Source organism: Macaca thibetana, chromosome 14 (assembly GCF_024542745.1).
Source record: "Macaca thibetana thibetana isolate TM-01 chromosome 14, ASM2454274v1, whole genome shotgun sequence".
Taxonomy (NCBI): domain Eukaryota; kingdom Metazoa; phylum Chordata; class Mammalia; order Primates; family Cercopithecidae; genus Macaca; species Macaca thibetana.
The window spans coordinates 50,593,913-50,619,752 of record NC_065591.1 but is presented as its reverse complement, the minus strand read 5'-3'; the positions used below and the strand labels follow the sequence as shown (position 1 = coordinate 50,619,752).

Sequence of the window (25,840 nt, the reverse complement as noted above, 5' to 3'; positions counted from 1 at the left end):
AGTAATTGAGCCTATGTAACCATGCACCTGGTATATTTTGTTACTTCCAGATTATATTGAAAATGTGCAGTGTTTTACACCCACCAGCTAAACATCCCAACACAATAGTGTATACTCTGCTGTTTATAAGTTACAAAATGCCATATTGTATAATCATGGAAAGATTATTAGTATTTTACTATTCTCTGATATGTTTAAATTATATTTAATTTGGGGTAGTAAATGGCTGTATTTACCTAATTTGTAAGATTATAATATGCAGTTTGCATATTCTCATCTTCATTCTCAGTGATAATTGAAACTTGCTTTATTTAGAGCTCGCCCATGGATCTCATGTTTACAAATGAGGAATTTTATCCTAAGGAAAATGTTATCTTTATATTATATGTACAAATAGGTAATAAAAAATAATGGTGTATGTCAGTTTTAGAAAATTCACTAGTTCAGTGAGATAACATTAGAAATATTCATTTAGACCCTGCATATTATTTTAAAAGCATATAGAATTTTACTTATTAAGCAAACCTGGAAGCCCTGCCTGAGGCTGAATCCTGGCTTCTCTTCCTTATCTGCAATATGACCTTGGTTGGGTAAGTTACTTAACCTCTCTGTGCCAGTTTCCTCACTGATAAAATAGGAATAATGATGGTACCTATGTCATAAGGTTTCTGTGAGGATTAAATGAACTAATATATGTAGACTTCTTAGAATAGTTTCTTACACATAAGTTCTCAATAAATGTTAACTATTATAATTTCACATATATCACTAAAAATATATTATCTCAGAGAGTTTCACTTAATCTAAGTGTCATTCAATATCAAAGGAGGAAAATGTCATCTGATATCCTACCACTTATGAAAGTTTTAATCATCCCTCATCAGAACTAAACTTCTTTCTCATTCTGGTTATGCTATTAAACTTTCTTCAGATATTGATGTAAAATTCTAACCACGCCCAACTTTTTTCCTGTTATCCTAATTATACTGTCTTTATATGCCTACAGCCATTTAACTGCCATGGGCTTAGGAAAGCCAAACTCCTGGGTTATATGTATGAAATTACAGAGTCCTATAGATAAACCCAACGTTTTTGGAAAAACATCAATTGTTTTCTTCCTCATAGAAGATAATCTCGTAAAAGATTTCTAATCATGGGACAGTTAATCACGGGGACAGTTTCTGTTGTTTCCTCAGCATTATGTTGGCTCATTACAGAACAGACACTGCTTACCTGCAGAATTTGTACACTGTGGGGAGAAATTTATCCCAAACCAGTTCAGACACTAGGACTAAAATGTTAATAGTGCCATTTGGAGAATGCTCAGTACTGTGCTAAACACCTTATATAATACTGCCTTTTAACCTCATCATGGCATCCCTATAAGGTAGATTATTATTCAGATTTTACACACAGTGCATTTGTACATAGAGCTTGCTCAACACCACACAGATAGTAGTCTGATCTCAAATTAAGCCCTAGAAGCCTCAGTGGTAGGGTAACAGAAGGCAGGCCATTGGGGATCTAGCCCCAGGAGCCTCACCTCCATTATGGTAGCTCTACTCTATTTGTTTTTCATATTAGGTTTTCTCATTTTGAATCATTAGAGAGTTCTGCTGTTAAAAAAAGGGGGGTGGAGGTAGTGTTATTGAAAAGCACTTGCAAAATTCAGCTCTGTACATTTGAGATATAACTACAACAAAAATGTTTCTATTATGCTTTTGCCCCTAGATAAAGAGAATCCATAATTGACACTATGGAATTTTGCAGGTTGTTAGTAAAATATCTGATACTTATTTTTAAAGATCTGTATGTTTCTTATTAACTGAGTATCAGCCATACTGGTTGATGTGGACAGAATGTGAGAATAAAGTTTTGTTTAGGATTTCTCAATATTAAATTCTTACAGTTGAAATGATAGAATAGATTCATTGATGCTTATTTATAAAAAATAGTTTTATATAAATTGTTTATTTTAAAAAAACTCAAGATAATTTTAACAGCAAAGCTCAGTAGTGGTTCTTTCACCAGTTAAAAATGTACTTTTCTTTTTAAAATATGCAGGGAGATGAAGAAGCAAATCTTGGTCTGCCCATCAGTCCATTCATGGATCGTTCTTCTCCTCAACTAGCAAAACTCCAAGAATCTTTTATCACCCACATAGTGGGTCCCCTGTGTAACTCCTATGATGCTGCTGGTTTGCTACCAGGTCAGTGGATAGAAGCAGAAGAGGATAATGATACTGAAAGTGGTGATGATGAAGATGGTGAAGAATTAGATACAGATGATGAAGAAATGGAAAACAATCTAAATCCAAGTAAGAATATAGGGACATTATAATTTATGTAATGTTATAGGTTGAGTATTCAAAGTCTGAAAATCTGAAATATGAAATGCTCCAAAATCCAAAACTTTTTGAGTGCCAGCATGGTGCTCAAAGGAGATATTCATTGGGACACTTGGATTTCAGATTTTTCAATTAGGGATGCTAAATATAATGCAAATATTCCCAAATCAGAAACAGTTCTGGTCCCAAGCATTTTGAATAGGGATACTCAACCTTTAATAACTGCATATATCCATTTAACTTAGATTTGGAACTTTGTTTCTCAGATACAGATTCAGCAGTCATTATATTGAGTAACCACCATCTAAATGTTCAGATTCAATAGTCATGTTTTGAGTAACTGCTGTAAGCTGGGTACTGGGTGAATACTGTAATACAACAAGCATTCTTATTCTTATTTAATTAAAGTAACATCTCTTGAAGTGTTGTCCTCTAACCAGTACTCTTCATTCAGCAGGCTCCACCTGTGCATGCACGATAGGGCCATCACCACATCTGAACATAGGTGGATCCTCATGGCGAGTCCTCCTTCATGTCACTCCTTTTCACACATCTCACCCCCAATCCCACTGGAAAGCTGAGGAGCACAACTTCCATAGCAGCATACTAATCTGCCGTTCACATAGACTTGAGAAATAGATCAAAACAGTGGGGGGTGGGGGGGAGGGGGAAGGAAAACATACATTCCCTGGTTGTAAAGGGAGAGCCAAGTTTTGTGGCATTATGAATTTGAGTTACCAAACTGTAATGACATGCTTTTCTATATAAGACAATTAGTATGAATGGAAAATGAAATGAAAATTGTCACTTTGTAATTGTGAATGAAATCAGTTATTTGCTCATTTTAAAGTAGAATTTAAATTATACCTACATAAGTATTGTTTTGATTTTCAAGCATGCAATAAATCAGACCAGATAGGAAAACTACAAAGCACCTCCCACTGCAACACACACATGCCTTGTATTTAGGATTAGCATGGCAAATCCTATTAAAATGTATTTAAAATTCTTTTTTTTAAAATGGCATTAGCATCTGAAGGTTGACTGACTTCTAAAAATTATACTCCCCCATCTCTACTAAAAATACAAAATATTAGCTGGGCATAGTGGCGGGCGCCTGTAGTCCCAGCTACTCGGGAGGCTGAGGCAGGAGAATAGCATGAACCTGGGAGGCAGAGGTTGCAGTGAGCTGAGATCGCACCACTGCACTCCAGCCTGGGTGACAGAGCAAGACTCCGTCGCAAAAAAAAAAAAAAAAAAAAAAAGAAAATTATACTTATCAAAATGTTGGTAATTGTGTTTAATTCAATACATAAGATGCCCTTAAAGGTTGTTTTTTAACTTTGGGTTATTTTCATTTGAAATTTCAGCATAATTCTTCCCTCTCCACCATACCCAGCCAGTTTTCCCTAAACCTCTTCTCTATTTTGTTTTTATCCATAACAATACCATCTAACGTATTCCTGTTTTGCTTCTTTCTGTTTTCCTAGCTCTTTCCATTAGAATCTGAACACCATAATGCAGGGATTATTTTTATAGTACTATTTCATTATACTATTTTTATTATACTATTATTTTATAGTACTGTTTACTTTTGTAACCCCAGTGCTTAGATACCTAGAATATAATAGGCACTTAATATTTGTTGAATGATTACATCATATTGCTGTGATTAGAATATATTTCTTTTAAATTTCACAGAACCACCAAGAAGGAAAAGCAGACGGCAAATATTTTGTCAGCTAATGCACCACCTCACTGAAAACCACAAGATATGGAAGGAAATCATAGAGGAAGAAGAAAAATGTAAAGCTGATGGGAATAAACTGCAGGTGGAGAACTCCTCCTTACCTCAAGCAGATGAGATTCAGGTCATTGAAGAAGCAGATGAAGAGGAAGAGCGACAGTTTGAGTAAAAGAAAAGTCATATTGAAGAAGCCCAGAGGGCTGTGCCCAGGGGCAGAAATCATTGCCTAGTGTCCACCGGCTGACTCTCAACTGACCATTCCCACATGGACAAGCCTTAATACTGTGAGAGGATCCTTGCTCTGCTGGCAGTTTCCCACTCCTATGCACTTTCACAGGAACTAGAAAACTATTCTTAAACCAAGAATACCATCCATGTTGACCCATATTGCAGAGCCCTTACTTAAATCCTTCACTATTGTATGAATACTTTGTCATAATGCTGCTTTGCTGGGTAGTGAGCTCTTATTTTTCATTGGGGGTCAGCTATAACTAAAAACTCAAGTGACTTATTTCAGTTACCAAAGTGGCCAGAACTTTCGCTTTTATGAAAATAGATTCATATTGTATTTCCCAATGTGTCTTTTATGTCTTTGAATGTTTTGGAAAAAAGTCTATGCCTGTCTAAAAATGAATCCAGTGTTGCCTTTCTGAGGGATTTCTTCTCAATGCAATACACTGTTAAGTTCTATTCTCCCAGCTAGGTTTATCCATGAAGGACTGAGTGACCTTTGTTATATTTAACAAAATCCAGGTGCATCAATTTCTGATGCTTTTTACTATTGTGTATTATCTACTATGTGTGTTTTATTTCTGCTGAGAGTATTCAGGTTTGCCATGGACATCAGAAGTTTGAATTCCAGTCTTACCTTCTTTATGTTCCATGGCTGAATTTTAAAGCTGTTTAGGCTTAACAATGAAGGGATTTATTCTTTAGTCAAAATTGTTATTTTTACTCTAGCTCAGGATTTGTATTTTTAAAGATTTAGTTAATATAAACACAGCACAGATTTGTCAGAAGAAAAAAAATTTGCCGTAATACCAAGGTTCACCTTTTATGAAATGAGCAACATTTTTCTTCTTAGATGAATTTGAAACTAATTAAAACCAAAGAAAAGGAGATGTCTGTCTTTTGCCTTAATGCAAAATCAAATGAAACTAATCTCATTAAAGATAAAGAAAAAAGGAATATAGTGAGCCCTAAAGGACACGTACATTGAATAAATAATTGGAATATGTGGTTATCTTTAGATCCATATCTTAGTTCTCATTTGTTTACTCTCAAACTGATGTGCATCTTTCTGTTAATTTCCCTCTGCCTCAAGACTACATGACAGAAATGACCTATCACTACTTATTATTTCTGAAGCCCAACTGCAAGACTGATTTCTGAGATCAAGTAAAGAATTGGAATACTTATTTTTCATATAAAAAATCTAAATATGTTAATAAATCATTTCATACAAAAGTACATTATTAAATAACCATATTATCAAAATAATCACAAGAAAATGGACCATATTTACAATGTTTTGTAAACTTGCCAGTGTGTGGATATGTACCCTACTTGTGAAATACATTTGAAGATATAAAGATCAGCCAAAATGATGGCAAAATGGTAGGCTAATATCTTCTATTATTATTGGAGACCATATCATATTTTGGATTCATGCAATTTTGCACACAGTGAAACCATTAATTTTCCAAGGTAATTCCTTTAGAATATGGTATTGGCATGCAGTTTCTTACTTATCTAGAATATTTGGCTTATCTGAAACATACCAATTTAAGATCTCTGGAAGTGTTAGAATTTTTGATCCTTCACAGTATCAATATTTAATCACTAAGCTTTATTTATTAGACATGTTGAGTGAGTGCTGAGTTCCTTGCTGCCACTTTTGTTACCATTGCCACACACTATTTGTAAACCAGTCCCACCACTTATTACTGATTAATAAAATTTTAACTGATAATTATTTGCACTTGAAATGTATATATCCTGTCCTTATATTTCTCTAGAGTACATTTTCCATCATGTTTACGTGTATTTCTGTTATTACTTCCTCTCCTGCAGAATACATACAAGTGTATGTGTATAAATTCATACATGTGCAAGCATGCATATTGAGATTCAATCACATTTCCATACTGTCTTTTATTGGGTTTTATATATATATATATTTTTTAGTTTATGTTATTTTCTCAAAAGCAGCATTTTTAATTACAAATACTGGATTTACTGGATTTAATTATAAATCCAATTACTATTGGGAACTCATTTTTACATAATATAGTCCTTAAATTATTTAACCCTTGCTAAGTAATTGACATATGTCAAAATAACTAGCCTAAAGAAACCCAAAAAAGTATCTCTCCCGAGCTGAAACTTAAAAATTCATAAGTGTAAGAAAGAATGTGAGAGTATATTAAATGCACACCGTACTATTAGATGAAATCTTACTTGAGAAATTGCCATAAGCCATATTGCAGATCTTATTTTGACTGCTACTGAATCAGATTAATTTCTTGTTAAAATAATTTTCATCATAAATCTCCTATTTTTAAAGCCACTGGTATTAGAAATATTCTTTTAGTGCTGTATATATGTATCTACTGACACATTTTTCTCCATAAAAGTACTTTTAGAAATTATTTCATGATTTGAAAGCTGTTTCCTGCTGCTATTTCATTACTTACTTTGTTGGTGCTATTGGCTTTTTCTACTTACTTTACAAGAAACCTGGAGTTTCTGGCTTACTTAAGTCATCAGAAATTCCCTGTATCTAGATTGCATCATCTCATAGAAACAAACTTCACAAAGGAGATAAATAGATACAACTCTGGTTCCTTCATTATAATTGCCAGATTAATATAAGCTCTTCTAGTGTGTAGGGGATAGGAGTGGCAGGTGGAGCAGAGATGCATCACTTCTCAAAGGAATGTGACTTTTAAGCTCAGAACTGAAGAATTAAGAGTTAGCTCAGAAATGACTGCTTGTAGAGAGAGAATAACAGTGTGTACAGAGGCCAGAAGAGAAAGCATCCCTACACTGGATGAGCCAAAGAGATTTAGGGTGGCTGGAAGATAGAGCACAAGAAGAGGGAGTGGTAGAGAGATGGTGGTTAATGAAGGGCCTTGTAAAACATGACGTGCCACTTTAAACTTTATTCCTAAAGGAAATGGGAAACAATGAAAAAGTTTAATCAGAAGAATAACATGATTAGATTTACATTTTACGAGGATCAAATAGCATACTTCAGTTGTCCTTTGTTATATGTGGGGGATTGGTTCTAGGACCTCCTCAGCTATAAAAATTGTCATATATTCAAGTCTCACAGTCAACCCTGTGGAACCCGCAGATACAAAAAGTTGGCCCTCTCTATACGAGGGTTACACATCCCACTAATACTATATTTTCATCTGCATTTAGTTGCGGATGCAGAACCTGCCAATACAGGGCCAACTATATTTACTGAAAAACTCCACATATAAGTGGAGCCATGGAGTTCGAACCCATGTTGTTCAAGGGTCAACTGTATTTTGAATGGTTTAAAACTATTGTTTTGGACTGAGTTCCTGCACCTAGGCCCCAACAGACCAGACCAAAGCAAAATGGAGTCATTCATACTAAATGCCACACAATCAAACTGAAACTTTAAGGAAATACCTTGATCCCCAGATTAGTTTTTTCTCAAAACAGGAGATTCCAGTCTATCTGAGCATAATGAAGGAAGTCCCCGCTGCTTTAACCTGTACAAAGAAGACGTAATCTGAAGTAACCTAGTGATAACTGATCAGTTTTTATTTTTCTATTATTCTGTTTCCTTGTTCCCATCCTTACAAAACCCACTGTTCTGCCATTACCCAGTGGGAATTTCATTCTATTTTGTAGAATGCAAGTTACCTGATACATGAATCTAGAATAAAAGCCAATTATATCTGTAACAATTTGTTGTTAATTTTGTCTTTTGACAGAATGGCAGAGCAAGATTTAGACAAAGGGAGTGCTTGGCGATATTGACTGGAATAGATTGTGGACCACAGCGACGTGAACAGAGTTATGATTTAATATGGAGTTGGTATGGGGGTAAGAAAGATTAAGGGTGGCTCCCAGATTTCAGATTTAGACAGCTGTCAATATCATTCACTGAGTTAGGGTATATCAGAGGAATTGATTTTGGATGTGTTAGAGAGTGAAGAGACAAATTCAGATTAGAGCAAAGTGAGATTAAGAGGCTTGAGACAACCAAGTGTATTTCAGTGTAGGTATGGAATTCAGAAAAGTGATATGGGCTACAAGTATGGATCTGGGAGTCAACAGCAAATAGTTGGAAGTCTACTTTGAGTATCAAGCTTTTCTCAAAAACTGTGTCATAGTATTGGCTTCTGGTACATTGGACAATGAGCCCTTTTTGCTTGCTAACACTGCTACATTCTGTATCTTTGTTTCATTATCCTGGACATCTCACCATATCACTACACAGAAAAATTCCTTATTCTTGGCTGGGTGTGGTGGTTCACACTGTAATCCCAGCACTTTGGGAGGCCGAGGGGGGTGGATCTCTTAAGCTCAAGAGTTCGAGACCAACCTGGGTAACATGGCTCTCAGTATTAAGGTACTTCTACCTATTTGTTTTTGCATGTCTTATAATTTCTGCCTTATGAAAGTTGTTATTTGGTGTGGTATTATAACTGTTATAAAGTCCTTATGAATTATAGTACTTAGAATTACAAAGTGCACTTTTTTGTCTTATGTTTTCTGACTTGAATTCTGCCTTGTTTTATTAAGATCATGACTCCTGCTTTCTTTTTATTTGTATTTCCTGGCATGTCTTTAACCGTCCTTTTATTTTTAACCTTTAACCTATGTTTTAAGTATCTCTTCTATACAACAATAATATAGCATTGGATTTGGTCTGAAATCAAATTCAATGCTATATTATATGAACACCTTTTTGATAGGTGAGATAAGCCCATTTATATTTATTCATGTGACTGTAAGGACTTAATTCTTCATATTATTTGCTCTTTTCTTAAAAACTCATTTTAATTATGACGTTTAAGAAAGTGTGTATCTTTGATTCAGTGGCAATAGTTATACTATCTTTGGACCCCATTTCTTTATAGTATCTGCTTCTCATCTATAAATTAAAAAATTAGCTTGTACATATTCTTCTCTATCTCCCACTACCCAATTTAAGGCAATATTATCCTTTACTCTTGTACTGTTAAATATTATTAAACGTCTACTACTTGTCACTTTTAAACTATATCTTTTGAATTCTAACTATATGAAGCAAAGAACTTATTCTGTGTTCTACCATTTCTCCTCTTCTCATTTTTTGTTAGATGCATTATTTTTATGAGTATAAAACAGATAGTATTGTCACATTTATGCCACCATTGTCTTAGTTCTATACTTAAATTTATTCAATGCTCAAGGCTAGTCCTTTTGCTGATGTTTCCCCAGTCATCACTTGGTTCACTGAAACTTGTCCTCACACCCGATTAACAGTTTAGGCGCTAGAGAACTTACCGTTTAAAGCAGACAAAATTAGGGAGCCCTCAATGTAGGGCACCAATTCCAGGTAGGAGCACCACCATCTCCTTGGCATAGGAACCCGAACTTATTTATACTTATTTCAGCACTTGGAGGCAAATTCTACAACTGCACAAACAGGAGGAGAAAATGAGACGGGGCAAATTGTTCAGCTGTTTATCCCAGTAAATCTGCTTGATTTCTTTCCACTTTTAGAAAAAGTTATCCTTACCTACTTCTCTCCTTATGTACTGATTTTCTCCATAGCTATTCCATGAAGAATGGGCTCCCATCTCCACCTCTGGCTTCGTCTATGCATGGTTTTGTTTGTGGTTTTCTATATTTTTCCATTCACCTTCCATCTCCTAAAATTTCAAAGTATCTGATCCACTAACATTGCCCTCCACCCGTATTCTCAATGCCTTTATTCCATTTTCTATCCTTAATGGTTATTTCAGTGATAGGTGAGAAAAAACAAGCGTGCTCACTTGTTGAATCAGAAATTAGATCTCTAACATTTTAATCAGTAGCTTAGCACTAACTGATAAGAGAGAAGGCATCCTTATTGCACAGATCCAATGTATCTGTTACAATGTAATTTCAAAAAACAGATTTTTCCAGTATGGATTACTTACTAATTCATGTTAATTTATATTTTTCCAAAAGTGTAGCATTTTATTTTTACCACAGCTAACTGGTTCCAAATAATCGAGTTGAAAGTATAATGAAAAACAGCCTTATAAATTGTAAAGTGTAAGATAAATTATTGGGTGTGAATAAAAGGAATATGGAATGAAATAAGGCATGCCTCTGCCGTGATCTAGAGAATTCACTTCCCCTGTGTAAACCTCTATTTCCTTGGCTATAAAATGAGCACATTAAGTGAAGTTAAGGTTCTTCTACCTTTAAAAGTTGATGAAGCTACATCTTTTATAATTTGTCTGGCTTGACAATTAACCTGTGAAAATAGCATGATCTTCATTCTGCATAGATTTATTGAGTTCCTAAATTGTACTAGCAGCAGTAGTGGTAGTACTCAAAAGCAAAAGAAAGCCTCCTCAACTTTTATTATAATCTACTTCAGTTCACTAAGTTGTTTTACCCAGTAAAACTACCTTAAAGTTCAACTTAGGCTCTTATAGCAGATATGACAGTAAGTAGGAGACCCTGGGATGACAGATTTGCTATGTCAAAGAAAGAGCAAAGATTAAGGAGCAACCTGAATATGTTTGTCAAGATTCAGGAAGGTTGGGGCTGGGTGTGGTGGCTCATGCCTGTAATCCCAGCACTTTGGGAAGCCGAGCTTAGAGGACTGCTTGAGCCCAAGAGTTCAAGACCAGCCTGGACAACTATCTCTGAAAAACTAAAATAAAATAATTACAGAAAGATTCAGGAAGGTAGGTTGGAAAGTTGCTTGGCTTAGCAAGTGAGGCAGACACTATAGTTGGTCTTCTGACTTATAGTTCCTCTTCTCTTCATAATTAGCCCTAGTTTTGTTTAGATAACTACATCACCCATATGTAGCACATGTATTTTAGAAGAAGCCAACTCCATGACTACTTCTAGTAGTCAGGCATATGTTCAGGCTAAGTGAACCATAATTACACTCACAAACCATAGTTTTAAATTAATGGATGGGCACATAACTCAGAACCTATAGGACACAAAAAACAGTTTTCTGGGGGCATTTAAAAAATTCCCTTGCTCTCCCAGAAACGATCTAAGCTTGCTTTCTCTGTATGGAGGTGGGCAAAGCACATGTACTCCATGAGCTAGCCTTAAGATAAAGCTGGTATCATCTGGAAGGCAAAATTGAGAAGTGGGAAGAAGCAGAATCTTTGATTACACCATGTAACATCTAAGCCATATGGACCCTAAAACTTCCACCCTTCCTCCAAATTTCCCTTTTATTATTTAAGTGAACTTGCAAGGATTTTCTTCCCCTTGCAACTGGAAACATCTGAATATATCCAAGATGCAGACTCCTGATGTATAACACACAAACTTGAAACTGTTCAACAGGTAAGTCCAAACTAAGGTTAAATCCATATTCTTAATAGAAGTCATTGTTGTGTGCGCTGACTCTGAGGCTGCAACTATTCATGAGCCATGTTACAAGAGCATGTACCCATAATTTCACAACTTTATAAGAAATGATGATGTAAAAATAGCTATAAATGGGTCAATATACATTCCAGTTTGTTTAGGGCAGTCACAATTTACTCTTGTTGTCCTGATATAACTATGAATAGGAAGACCCATTCACTCTCAAGTGTGCCAGTTTACACAGTTACCCTATCTCTAGAGCATGTTTTTGGATTTGAATATAATTATCTTTAGAAAAATAACACTAACCCATGGAAATGCCTAGAGACCTCTAAAAGATATAAGTGAATTCAATCTTTAATCCTTGTGATTAGTTTTAGAAAGAAGTGGTGCCAGGGAAAATGTGCCAACAAAGATTCAACAACCATGTATCATTTAAAATTTTAAATATATTATTGTAATGTCCTATCTACTTAACTGCTGCTATGAAGGTGGACACTCAGGGTCACACAGACCCTCATTTATAAGAAGAATGACACAGTTCTTATGAAGACAGAGCAGGGAGTAAGATACGAAAGCACTGGCAGGCTCTACATTAAATACATATTTCTTCTACAATCTCCCACCATATCTAAAATACCTCTAAAGTCCAAACTCATTTATTTGGGTTTTAATTTATTCTGTAGTCCTCTATTAAACTGGACTGGTACCACACAGTTCATTAATGACAATACCTGATCAGAAGGGAGCTGGTTTCTGGAACCAAGGCCCCCCAGGACAGAAGCCAGATGAAGTCAGGAAGGGATAAAAGTACCTGCTACTAAACAAGATGCTCTGCTTAGGGCATCCATGACTCTTCTTAGCATTTTAAGCAACACCCATCATTTGCACCTTTGTGTCTCTCAACAGAGAATTTTACCCCAGAAGTCATAAAATCTTGAAAAGCAATCATGACTAGTGCTTGTTTCTGCTCCAGTACTATTTTAAGACACATCTGTGTTCATTTGGCTTTATGATGCTGTGACTTTTATTCTAATACACACATTGATTTGATTAAACCAAGTTCAGGGATAAGGCAAATATACATCCTTGCTCCCGAAAACATCCAGGCACTTTCAGCGTCTTTCAGCACAGATGAGGTAGGGTTGGGGCTGCAATGTCATGCCTAACCTGGGCTTCAGATCTGGAACTAGTTCATGTGGAAAATGCAAATGAAACCTCTGAAGCAATGCTGTGAAAAACAAGAACATTTCCATCCGAGCCAACTGTTCTCCAAGACAATGTCTTCTCCCTAAACAGAAAAAGCAGATATAATAATTTTTTAAACCCACAATCTTTACCAAAATTAATGTCTAATATTTGGGTGTCATTCAGGAAATCTGGAATTTAAAGAAAGTAAGAGGGAATTATGTTTATTAAAGGATTCTCTTAAATCTCAAAGAATAGGATTTGACACTTCAGCTCCTAGAACCCATACATTTACCTCCTTTTGTCAGACCATGGACTTTTGTAAGACTTTAGTTCCATCTCCCACTTCCCTCCCATGCTGCAACAGAGCCTAAGATATGCCACAAAAGATCTAATTTGAGGTGAGACATTTTGCTCAAGAAAAGTCCGCTTCATTTCAACTAAGTGTGTGTTCTTCCCCAATGAAGGGGAAGAGTTTCTAGTCCATTTTCCATGGGTCTTTTGTACCTTTTCACAGAAGAAGCAATATTTTCCTAGTTGAAGATGAAATACAATAACCAGAAGCCAAGATAGTGAGATTCTAGTTTTACTTAAGTGACTGTATCTTTTCCCTCTCTGGGTTACTGGCTTCTCATTCCACAAGTTTTGATTATGGGCAAAAAAGCCACAAGCAAAAACAGTTTTAGAAGAAGCCAGGGGTTCTCAAAAGTCCATCTATAGTTGATAAATTAAGGCTTATATTAAGCAGAAACAGGTGTTAATTACTTCCAATTAAATCATTCTCTCCTGTAAGAATCAGTTCTGTGTTTTTAGAATTGGGATATTTAATTCTACAGGAGGATGCTTCAGATTAAGATGCTATATCTAATGAATTATCATTATCCTTTATTCTAAAGTTACGCCCCTGTGAAAGTTCTCTTACCTAGGGAAAAAGGAACCAAAGCTTCCTTCTTGGCAAAATATCCACTGCTGTCCAGAAATCGCTCAGGATGGAACACTTCTGGGTCTCTCCAGTACTTTTCATCAAAATGTACAGAATAAAGATTTGTAATTACTGTTGTGCCTTTAGGAATGGAATAACCACGTACAACTGCATCTTCAGAGGTTGCATGGAAAATCCCTAATGGAACTATATTACAGAATCTCAAAACTTCATGCAAAACTGCCTCAGTATAAGGCATTTTGAATTTGTCGTCCCAAGAAGGCTTCCCATTGGGGCCCATAATTAAATCAATCTCTTTCTGAACTTGTCCTGTCAGAGAAAAAGTATTCAAGTTATTATGCAATTCTTAGAATTATAGCTAAAGTTATTTCCCTCTGGAATAAAATAAATGATAACCAATAACAAGCCAATAGGATATAGATACATCCAGATTCAGATTTTTTATTATCTGGGCATTCTGTTGAAATATATGCTATATATCTTGTACTAATAGTACCCAGTGCTCTGGGTAGCTCTATTGTGAAAGACATAAGTAATAAGAATAAACATCAAACAAACCTAGAATTGGAGTAAGAAAAATAGTAAAGCATAAAATTAGTTTTTTAAATTCTATCAGAGTTCAGGTTCCAGCTCTGCCACTTGCAGATACAGCGTTTTTTCTCATTTATAAAATAAGCATAATAAGACCTCTTTCAGAGATTTTTTTTACATGAATTGAGATAATAGATTTGGAAACTCTTTTTTGTAGCTATTAAATATTTCTGTCCTTGGCTGACATAGCAGGAGTTCCTAAAGAAAATGTATTGTGCATGGCTAAGACTCAAAAACATGTATGAACCCTACATGTAAGGATAGACCCTGAGATCATCAAGAGAATCCTCACCTTGAATATTAGGATAAAGGGCCATGAAAAGAATCGCCCACCGTAGCACATTGGTTGTAGTTTCAGTTCCAGCAATGATGAGTTCACCCACTGAGAAAATTAGGTTTTCTTTGGAGAAAGTAGATGATGGGTCATTTTTACCTTGATCCATCTCATCAAAATAAGCATCAACAAAATGCTGAGGTAGCTGAGGCTTTCTGTTGACTGAAGCTTTTTCAATGAGTCTGGAGAGAAAATCATAGACCACAGATGCATTTCTAAACAGCTGTTGATGTTTTCCAAAAGGCAGGATGCCAATCCATGGAAAGGCATTATACAAGAAGACTGAGGCACTGGCAGCTAGTTCCACATTTTCACTAAATAACTCAATCATGTGCTGAAAATCGGTGTCTTCATAAGTGAATCGTTCTCCAAAAATGATCAGATTGGTTATGTTTGAAACAGCATTCGTTATTAATTGTTTAAAGTCAAAAGGTCTACCTTTGTAAGTTTCAATAGCATCAGTGAAAAATTTGGTTTCTTCCAAGATTTTAGATTCAAAAGACTTTTGGCCATATCCAAAATATCGAAAGCTGTTTACAGCTAATCGTCTGTGATCGACCCATCCTCGGCCATATCTGGAATTGAGTAGGCCTGAAAAAAAATTAAAATATTGTATAATTCCTATTTCTCTGTATCTAAAAAATGAAAGGGAACAAAATGTTTTAATGGATGGTTAGTCATCTTTCTGCAAATTATACTCCTATATAACTACATGGTTGGGTCCTGTTCTCAGCAACTCATTAGCCAGAGTATTATAACAGATAAAGGTTTTCCACTCCTTATCTGTGGACTGGTAGAAAAGACCTATAATTGCACCACCACAAGAAGCTAGTCAGTCTTGTGTAATTTAACCTGGTGAAATAGGGCCAGGTGACTATATATTATCCAAATTTTACCATAAGCCTAATTTACCAAAGAGAAATGACCGCATGTTCAATGGGCAAAATTTTATCTTAGACTAAACAAACACCTAAAAAATCATCCTTCTAGGATTAGAAATTTTCTGCTTAAGAGAGAATGGATTTTAGAATATAAATTTCCTCCTGTTAAAAAGGGATATGGTAGACAATCAAGTAACTATGACAGGGATAAGGGAACTCTGAATGAGCTGTCAATATAGTCAAAATGCTGAAGTCAAAAGAAGGGCAAACATGAAGCTCAAACTTTTCTAATGCTGATATTGCCTACCTTAAAATTTCAGAGTCTCCACAATGTATCTGCTGTTTTGATGTGGCTACTATGGAAAATTTCCCCCTTAAATTAATTCAACATCTTCAGTGCACATATTTATGTAACATGTACTTTACTCAAAATTTCACTCATTACTGGGACACGGTTGTACCTATGATCAATTTAACACTGATATGTGATTCCCAATGTTGGAGGTGGGGCATGGTGGGAACTGATTGGATCATAGGGGCAGATCCCTTATGAATGGTCTTACAACAGCCTCTTGGTGATAAGTGAGTTCTTGCTCACTTAATGTGAGATCTGGTTGTTTAAAAGTTAAGGACCTCTCCCTACTCGCTCTGTTGCTCCCACTCTTGCCATATGACATGCTGGCTTTCTCCAATGCCTTCTGCCATGATTGTGAGCTTCAGGAGAAGCAGATGGCCTCAGCAGAAGCAGATGCCAGCACCATGCTTTCTATAAAGTGTACAGAACCATGAGCCAATTAAACCTCTTTTCTTTATAGGTTACCCAGCCTTGGGTATTTCTTTATAGCAATACAAAATGGACTAACACAACCCACAATGAAAAATGTCACATTCTCTTGTGTACATGAGGTACACACAAAATTTACATTCCAACAACTTATTGTGCAATAATTTTTGAATGTAGAGCTTATTAAAAAGTTACCATATGTGAGGGGGTCATTAGTGCTGTGTAGCAATCTTACATTCCCATAGTCCATTCTTTTTTCTATACTCCCAGATGACTATTCGTTCAACAAATATTCATTTAACATGTATTTGTGGAACACCTACTATGTTCCAGGCAATGTTCTAAGTGTCAGGAATGTATCAGGGAACAAAAGAAGCAAAGATCCCTACCCTCACAGAGCTTAGACACTAGTAGGAGAGACAGACAAAACAACAAATAAATTATATAGCAAGTAAAAAGATATAGGGTAGTCAGCAAAAGGCTCACTGAGAAGATGACATTGAGTAAAGACTCACAGGAGATGAGGAAGTGAAACAAGCAAATACCTGAGGAAAGACCACTGTAGTTAGAAGGAACAGCTAGTGCAATGGTGCCAAGATGAAACCAGCCCTAGAGAAATATGTGCACATGGGATATATACACAAGAAGGTACAGAGGAGCACTGTTTATAATAACCCTACACTGGCCAAGCTGTGTGCCTGGGCATGACGCTGGGCCCACCCAAAGGGCAACTTTTTTCCATTCACACAGTGGGCTAATAGTGGCCATGATTTTCTACTTCCAAGGTCAGTACATAGTAACTTAAAGCAACACATAATTTTCTACCTGGTTTTTAAAAATCTTAAGTCAAATGATTTATGATGAAAATAGTCTAAACAATAAATTTACAGCTTTGAAAAATATATACTTTGTCTCAAATATTACTGTGATTGCATCATCTTTCATTTTCATCATCTTTTTAAAGGTCTATTATAATTGTGGCTTCTTATTTGGTCTAATTGCTTGTTTTTTATTTATATTACTGCTTTCAAGTATCATTATACCCTGGCCTGAGAATTCAGTCTTTTACAATTTGTGCTTTCTCTGCATTAGTTGATTTCCTTTGTGATGTAATATAGGAGTTTTATTTTTGTCTTTTCAATCAATGTCTTTAGTTTTTGCCTATGTAACCAAGATATTGTTAAATTTTTCTTTGAAATTAAATGTGAAACTCATATTAGAGAATTTAGGATACAACTTCAGTAAAAAGTCTTATACTATTAACTATTAAAACCACTGTATGTGATTTGAACATTCTATTTTAGGCTGTCTGTTGCTGCTTTCTTCTTACCGATTTTGTCAACTTTCAGTCTCTCCCCCTTGTTGAATATGGAATCTCCGACACTGATCAATACTAAACCATACAGAACGCTAGTCCTTTACACAAGCCATGCAACTCTACACCTACTAATCACAGTGATTAGTAGTCAAGAAAGCTGCTTCAAGTTCTGTAAGCTTTTAAGTAAAACGATAGTAAAAATGTCATCAAGTACTCAAGACTGGGTTCAAAAGGGCACTTTGGATTCAAGTGCAAGTATGTGTTTATTCCTAACTTGTTTCACAAAACCTGCAGATGTTATTAGGTGCTGATTCTTTAAAAGTTTATAATACTTATTAGAGCTGAACCACAACAGAATTAGCAATGTACTGGTCTAAAATATGAAAGTAGTACAGCCTGAAAGGTCCTCAGATACCAGGTTCTATAAGTAAATAGTTTCTTATTAATCAGTACAAAATAATCCCAACTCTATGCACTAAAACTTAAAATAAGAAATGTGATTTAAAATAGCTTAGTAAATCACTAAATAGGTGCAAATAAACATACCTCCCATTTTTGTCATCTTCATGAATAAAGGAAGGCATGGTCTGTCTGCAAAAATTCCACTTTGATGAACAAGACATTCCTTTACTACATCATAGCCATTTAGAACCACAGTTGATATGCCTCCAAGATCTAAACTGAAGATCTTTGAGAAGAGAGAAGAAAAACAACATTTAAATGGCAGAATGTATGGAGAAATATAACCATGGAAATCTACAAGTGGTAAGTGTGGCTTTTCCAGTATTTGTTACGTCCCTGAAAATATAGGCAGTTATTACTCACCTGACAATGTTCAGAGTGCCCTCCTTCTATAAGCCATGCAAAACTGTGTGATTTCATTATGCCATTCAGTGCCTGAAGTCACAATCTTACCAACAGTATAATGAAAAGGGTACTGGACTTGGGAGGCCTGAGTCTAGTTTAAGGTTTGCCATTAAAGAGATATAAGACTCTGGGCAGAACACTTAACCTATTTAGGCTTCAGTATTGCCATAGAAAATATATTTGATATACATGCTCTCTTATGATTCATTCTACCTCAAAATGTTCAATGATATCTAGGAATCTCCTTCTATTTCCAAGATGAATGAGGCTAAGTGAGGGAGAGGATTGTCAAAGACCTGAGAGACAACTTTGAAGTATAAACATACTGTAACTAAGCCCATTTGTATTTGGCTCTCTGTATTCCACAAAGGGAATGAACAGGGCTCTAAGGGAACCTAACCTTGGAGGAAAGGCATTTACCACATACATTAGGTAGTTGCCTCTCAGTTAAGGGGAAGGCAAAACAGAATCCATTCCATGCCTTGCTGGAGTTGTCTGCCCTGTGCCTCACCTCAGGTTCACTTACAGTGTCACACCTCCTGTAGTCTATTCTAGCTAACCCAATGTAAGAGCCTAGTCCAGTGAGAGAATGATACTTCCTTAAGACTGCTTATTGCCATCCTTTCTGGATAGCTTTTTACAGCCAAAATACTGAGACAAGCCTTATCCCTGTGCAAACAAGTCAAAGAGATTTAGCCATGGCACACGCTACTTCAGAAGAAAACAGGAGGCTTAGCAGAGAACAAAAGTTCAGCAGAAAGTTATATCAGCAAAGGTCATGAGGACTGCCAAGTGGTAACAACTAACCAGCTGAGTAATGGGGCCACCAGAGTCTTTGGCATAAGGGTGGGCTCTGCCAACTGAGCAGTAGGTATATCCAGAACCTTGGGAAAAGAACATTGACTGCCTGCCATAAGCAGTGGTATTAGTCAAAAGTGACAACAGAAGAGTTCTAAGTAAAAGGGAATGGCTACCAGCTGAGCAAAGAGGGGACAATGCAGTAATGTAGTCCTATTAAAGGAAAGTCTCTTCGCAGAAGTGAACTTTAGCAGAGACGATAAAAAAGATGGCATTCCACAAGGATAGTAAAAGAACCATGAACTTAAAGTTGTGTCACTATGAAGGCAGAACAGAGGGCAAATGTATTTCAGATAGCGCTTCAGGGTAGAACTTCAAACTATGGACACCAGGGACCATAAAAAGCAAGGAGGAGCCATGGCTTGAGAAAGTTGTTACACAATCCACCTTTACTCAACAATCTGAAATAGTCCTGTATTTGAGGGTAGAACTGGAGAAATTTTTACTTGAACTAATATGTATTCCTGTATACACTGTTTTCAAGGACTTTAGTAAAGGTTTGTAACTCAAATTGTGAAAACTTATCCTTAAACTGCTTTGATCTATGGAAGGGTACAGATTAGCTTATATATTATTTGATTTATTCAATAATTTTTAGTGCCAATTATGGGCTAATTATAATGCTGGCAGAGATGTAAAGAGGAATACACAAAACATTTTCCTTGCCTTCTTCTAGATCACTCTGTGATCTCCAAGTCTCTTTCCCTCGCCCAAACCAGCCCTACTCATAATTTTTCACTCTCCCAGTTAATGACCACTCCATACATCCTTCAAGTTGTTGAGGCCCAGAACTTTGCAGTCACCCACACTGACTCATTATTTTCTTCCAAACTCCACATCCAACTGCTCAGCAGTTATGCTGTTCCTACTTTCAGAATATAAACAGAATCAGACAATTTATTATAACCTGCAGGTGACCAATCTAAGTCACCTGCATTTCTCCCTTATAACAACAATCTCCTAACTGGCCTCCTTAATTTCATCCTTGTCTTTTTACAGGTAATTCTCAACATGGCATTCTCTTGCTTTATGGCCTTTGTTCTTGCTCTTCTCTTAGTCTAGAATGTTCTTCCTTTTCATATTCCTATAGCTTGCTCCTTCATTTCCTTTAAGTCTTTGTTCAGATGCTATCTTTGTGGTGAGACTGTTCTGATTAAGCAATTTAAAATCTGACCCACTAACATTCTCCATTCCCTTACCCCAATTTAGTTTACTTCCTGCTCTGTACTCTTTGAACATATTATATAATTTACTTAATTGTGTTTATGTATATTGTCTGTCTTCCCCCCATAGAATATAAGCTACATAAGGGCAGGAATCTCTGTTTTGGTCACTGCTATATCTCTAGCACCTAGGACAGTGCACAGCATATGACAATAGAAATAGACGTTGAATTAACGAATAGTTGTAGAGATATACATTTAAGCATATTATTATAACATCATGGGCTAAGTGCTAATAACAGACAAATGTGCAAAGTGCTGTTGATGAAAACCATTAGATGACTGCCACACTTTTCAACCTTTGCTTGGTTTGTTCCCTCATTTTGAATGCTTCCCTTGACTGCCATACTATCATAACCATACCAACTCTTTAGGGACGATCCTCCATGATGCCTTTCTTGGGGCACTCTTTTTCTCTCTGCTTTGAACCACACATGGGAGTTTAGAAGCTCCCATGGCACTTATTTAACACTATCTTGGACCCGAAACATTCATATTCTTGTCTTCTGCCTGCCTGCTAAATTATAAACTCCCTAGGAGCAGTGATTTCATCTTTTTCATCTTTGAATCCTTACACAGAATCTCATTCAGTGCCGTGCATAAAGTTCTCAATAAATGCTGTAAAAATAAATTAATACACTGTCAATTCTACTTGCCTTAATGGAATAATTTTATTGTCCTTAAGTCCATTACCTGAAAATAATCTGATAAAGCCACTTGTATTGGCTTTGCTAGCCAGAGAATGCCTCTCTAAATCTAGACTAAGATTAAAGTTACTGCAGAAATTTAAACATTCAGAATGAATCTCCAAGGAAATGGTAATTTTCAGTGTGATACACTTCTATATAAGATTGCCTTTAAAATGAATATATAAGTCCTGAGGACTGGCTGTTTAACTTTCAAGAATCACAAAGCAGAACTGAATTCACAGATTAACACAAAGGCGGGTATCACCTGAAGTGACTGTCCTAAGTAATTTTAAAGTCCAGTGTTTTTTGGGGTTTTTGTTTTTGTTTTTGTTTTCTGTGAGCATACATCTCAAATTTAAAAGACAGTGGGAAACTAAGATTTTATTTAGAAATAAGTCCTAGGAACAACTTTTCATAACCTTTCGGAATTACAGGAGGGAACAGTCTTCTTCCACTTCCAAAAAAAGGTATAGTATTTTAACAATTTATACCAACTTTGAGAGTCTGTCAGAATTGGAATATATCTCTAAAATAATGGGAGATCTTTAGAGATGTTTCACACCAGGATAAAGATCAAATGCTGCTGTAGCCTAGAGTTAATATGTTTGGTGGTTATCAACTAAACCTAAGGCATAGTGAGGCAAACAACGTCTATCTACTCTTTGATGCATATTCTTTTTCATGTTTGCTCCTTTCAGTTTTTCCTCTGCCCCACTGCAGCTAGTAACAGTTTAGTCCTATTTCATTTGTAGTCAAGAGCTTTCTCCGTAAAGAACCATGGTTCCCTCAAAAGTGGTACCAGTAATAAAACTAGCTGCTCATGCCCAATTCTTATCTATTGAACCGATCTAAATATCTCAAGACGACAGTCTAGTACGTTTATAATTTGTAACCTATGATAGGGGACTTAGACAACCCCCTGCCCAAAATAAATATTCATAGTAATACAGAGTGTCTTTCAGTTCAAATACTTATATAAGAAACGTTTAATTCCCTTTTCTGTGAGAAACCATTTCAAATAACTTGTTTAAAAATACTTTCAAACTTGGAGGTCGAACAAACCTGTTCTGGGTATAGAAACTAATAACATAGGCCGGGCGCGGTGGCTCACGCCTGTAATCCGAGCACTTTGGGAGGCCAAGGTGGGCGGATCACAAGGTCAGGAGATCGAGACCATCCTGGCTAACAGAGTGAAACCCCGTCTCTACTAAAAAATACAAAAAATTAGCCAGGCGTGGTGGCGGGTGCCTGTGGTCCCAGCTACTCGGGAGGCTGAGGCAGGAGAATGGCATGAACCCGGGAGGCGGAGCTTGCAGTGAGCCGAGATGGCGTCACTGCACTCCAGCCTGGACGACAGAGTGAGACTCATCTCAAAAAAAAAAAAAAAGAAAAAGAAAAAAAAAAAAGAAACTAATAACACACACAATAACCAGAACACTTGAGTAGCACTTTACTGTTTTCCGTTGTTATTCTCACTAACGAGATGAAAAAAAAAACTAAGTCTCAGAACAGGGGTCAAGTTTTGTCTGGCAGAAGACCCGATCTCTAGTCTTATGCTTTCACATTTTGAATAAACTCAATTCTGGGAGAACTGTCGGCTGGAAAATAAGATCTAAGAATTACACATACTTTTGTTACCTCGTCCAGCTTACCTTTAACAACGTAAACTATTAGTGAGTCGTGAAAGGAACGTAAACCATTAGTGACTTTCTATTCTAGAAACCTAGACCAATTTTTTTTTTTTTTTTTTTTTTTTTTTGGAGAAAGAGTCTTGCTCTGTCGCCCAGGCTGGAGTGCAGTGGCGAGATAGCTCACTGCAAGCTCCTCCTCCCGGGTTCATACCATTCTCCTGCCTCAACCTCCCGAGCACCTGGGACTACAGGCGCCCCCACTACGCCCGGCTAATTTTTTGTATTTTTTTAGTAGGGACGGGGTTCCACCGTGTTAGCCAGGGTGGTCTTGATCTGCTGACTTCGTGATCCGCCTGCCTGGGCCTCCCAAAGTGCTGGTATTACAGGCGTGAGCCACCGCGCCCGGGCACCTAGCCCAATTCTTGTAAAAATTGGTTTAAGTAAGGATTTAAGGTCAAACCTGAAATACCACAGTTGCCAAACATCCCTGTACTTTTCCTTCAAAACACTGACCACAGCCTGTGGTCGATAAAGAGATTAGTTTTCTCTCCCACTCATCTGCCAACTCCTTAAAAGGCTGTATCTGCCTTTTTCACCGCTAGCGTCAGGCCTGTAGTTGCATATAAATAAGTGTAATTCAAAACAAAACAGGTAAAGCTCTGGTCAGGCCCCGTGGAAACTCCTGCCCCCTCCGGACTTCAGGACACCCACACACATGCGGGGGTCGCCTTTTCCGCTGCCAGTCACAAGGCATTTCCGTGCTGCTTTCTCCTCCGCAGATTGAGGAGGAGCTAAGTACCGACCTCACCGGCTGGTTGTGAGTTTTAAATGAGTCACCAAGTTGGCAGTGACAGTGGCACACAGAAGGCGCCTTTTAAGTATCTGCTAAGGGGCCGTTCCCAGCCAGTCAGAATGGCATTGCCATCTGTGCTGTGGGACCCCCGCAGCGGATTTTAGTCATCAATTCATTCACGCGTTCACAGTCATTTCCCAGGGCCAGCTTCTCAGTTAGGGGCGTTCCCCTGCGTTCTCCATTCTCACAGCAAACGCCTACACCAGTAGTTCATCGACTGCAAACACCGAAGAATCTGTTATTAACCATCTAGAATTTAGAACGCCTTAATTTTCCGACAAGCCGCGTGCAGCTTCCACAGAGCTGCGAGGCCGACTCGCAAGACGCCCGCCCTGAGGGCAGGGGTCCAACCTGGACCTGAAGTGGCTCCGCAGCCGGCGAGCCAAACGGCGCAGGCGCAGGAGCAAGAACTCGAGCGGTAGCGGGAAAATCAGGCCTGTATCGCCTCGGGGCCTCGGCCCGGAGTGGGTCACCGGCAGGGGCGGGGCTCCCCTTGCAGGGGGCACGGCGTCGAGGACTTCTCCCTTCCACAGCCTGGAAGCGGATGTCCCTCAACGGGCAGCCGGCATATGGAGAGGTCCCTATTACTCGGCTCACGAGCGGCCATAAGTCCAACCAGGAAGGCCCTGGCCAGCCCGGGCCAGTCTGGCGGCCCTCCCTGCCCGGGACCCGTCGGAGCGGTACCTCTCCGTACACCTGGCTCTGCTTTCTCATGTAGACATGGGGAAGCTCGGCTGAGGCGGCCAGGGAATAGATGTTGCCGATAAATGGCAGCCCCGGCGGCCCCGGAGGGAAGCCCATCGGCCTCCTCAGCTTCAGCAGCTGGCGGACCCCCAGCGCGAAAAGCAGCAAGAAGAGCGCGCCGCCGAGCGCCGCTGCGCCCTCTTCACCTCCCCAAAGTTTCCACATCTGCCCGAGCTGGGGGTGCGAACGCCACGGCCGTCCTGAGTCCCTGGCACTCCAGCCTCCAGCCCTGCCGTACTCCCATTGGCAGGATACTCTCAGGTCCCGCCCTAGCTCCGTGGCCATTGGCTGACTGAGTGAGCGCTCAGGTCCCCTCGGGACGACGACCCTCCAGCTCTGCGCTGCTCGGAGTCGGCTCTGCGGAGCGGGTAGCGGGTGCTACCCTTTGGAGGTGGCGCGGCTCTAGGCGGAGCAATGAGCCTGGAGGCCGTTTTCCAGAATGTTGACACCAGAATGTTGACCAGGTGTCAGGACGGCCTCACTCACTGGAGTAGGCGGATCCTGCCTCTCTGGGGCCAGCCCTTTCTTAAAGTGTCTTTTTAAGTACCAGGTCTGCTTATTTCATTTCAGACTAGGAAAACTGGAGAGGTGATCAACACTGCAGTCTTTAGCTGAACCTGATACTTTTAAGAATTTCCAGTAGAAAACTGACCCATCAGTAGTAAAAGAAAGTAATTTTCCTGTTTTGTCCTGTTTTACTATTTTTCTCCTGTTAATATATTTTTGTGTGTGATCTTTTAAGAATTGTGATGATTGAGCAGTTTATGTGATTAACTCAGTTTACCTATATTTGACCCCTCTCTGGTCTTTCCAAACTGATTACTTACTGGCAATCACGGAACTCTTGTCTGCACTTGTTCACGGAGAGTATTTACTATTCAAGATTTCTGCCTCCACTGCCTGGAATTAAGCAACTGATTTCATATTATTCTTGCTAATTCTGTTTTTATTCCTGTTTTCTACTGGACAGTTCCTTGCAACACAGGACTTACTAGGTTTGGGACTCTTCTAACAGCTGCCCTCTAATTGTGATTTAGAAGGGCATGAGTTTTATGGTCCTCGTTACCTTACGGCTCATTCACACAGCAAATATTAATTGAATGTCTACTATGTTCCCATGTCCTAAGCGATGGAGATACATAGGTGAATAAGAGCAACAAAATCCCACCCTTTCTAGAACTTACATTCTTATGAGAGGGAAGAGCAATAAAATGGAAATACAATAAATTTAGATAATCATCAGCAAACAAAAAGTGCG

At 37.9% G+C, this 25,840-nt stretch overlaps 2 protein-coding genes across 5 annotated transcripts in view; one reads left to right on the top strand and one right to left on the bottom strand.

Annotated features, from left to right (window-relative positions):
* The window catches only part of PDE3B (phosphodiesterase 3B), a 215,513-nt gene extending 206,685 nt beyond the window's left edge, over positions 1 to 8,828 (top strand). For both annotated transcript variants that reach the window (XM_050759408.1, XM_050759409.1), the window contains 2 exons: positions 2,065 to 2,317; positions 4,049 to 8,828. In XM_050759408.1, the coding sequence (XP_050615365.1) occupies positions 2,065 to 2,317; positions 4,049 to 4,263 (468 nt within the window). In that variant the 3' untranslated portion in view covers positions 4,264 to 8,828. The remainder of the gene's footprint in view (positions 1 to 2,064; positions 2,318 to 4,048) is intronic.
* A 3,849-nt stretch (positions 8,829 to 12,677) lies between these two features.
* LOC126936604 (vitamin D 25-hydroxylase) lies at positions 12,678 to 24,845 on the bottom strand. Of its 3 annotated transcripts, none has more exons than XM_050759418.1 (5): positions 24,523 to 24,845; positions 18,264 to 18,405; positions 14,693 to 15,325; positions 13,789 to 14,118; positions 12,678 to 12,969 (listed from the first exon to the last, which is right to left on the bottom strand). In XM_050759418.1, exons 1-5 carry the CDS (start codon positions 24,745 to 24,747, stop codon positions 12,794 to 12,796), a joined length of 1,506 nt encoding a protein of 501 aa, XP_050615375.1. In that variant the 5' UTR covers positions 24,748 to 24,845; the 3' UTR covers positions 12,678 to 12,793. The 3 variants fall into 3 exon arrangements, with proteins under 3 accessions (XP_050615375.1, XP_050615377.1, XP_050615376.1); XM_050759420.1 differs by having other exon boundaries at positions 14,693 to 14,916; positions 24,523 to 24,617; XM_050759419.1 differs by lacking the exon at positions 24,523 to 24,845 and having other exon boundaries at positions 14,693 to 14,916; positions 18,264 to 22,696.
* Between the last annotated feature and the right edge of the window lie 995 nt (positions 24,846 to 25,840).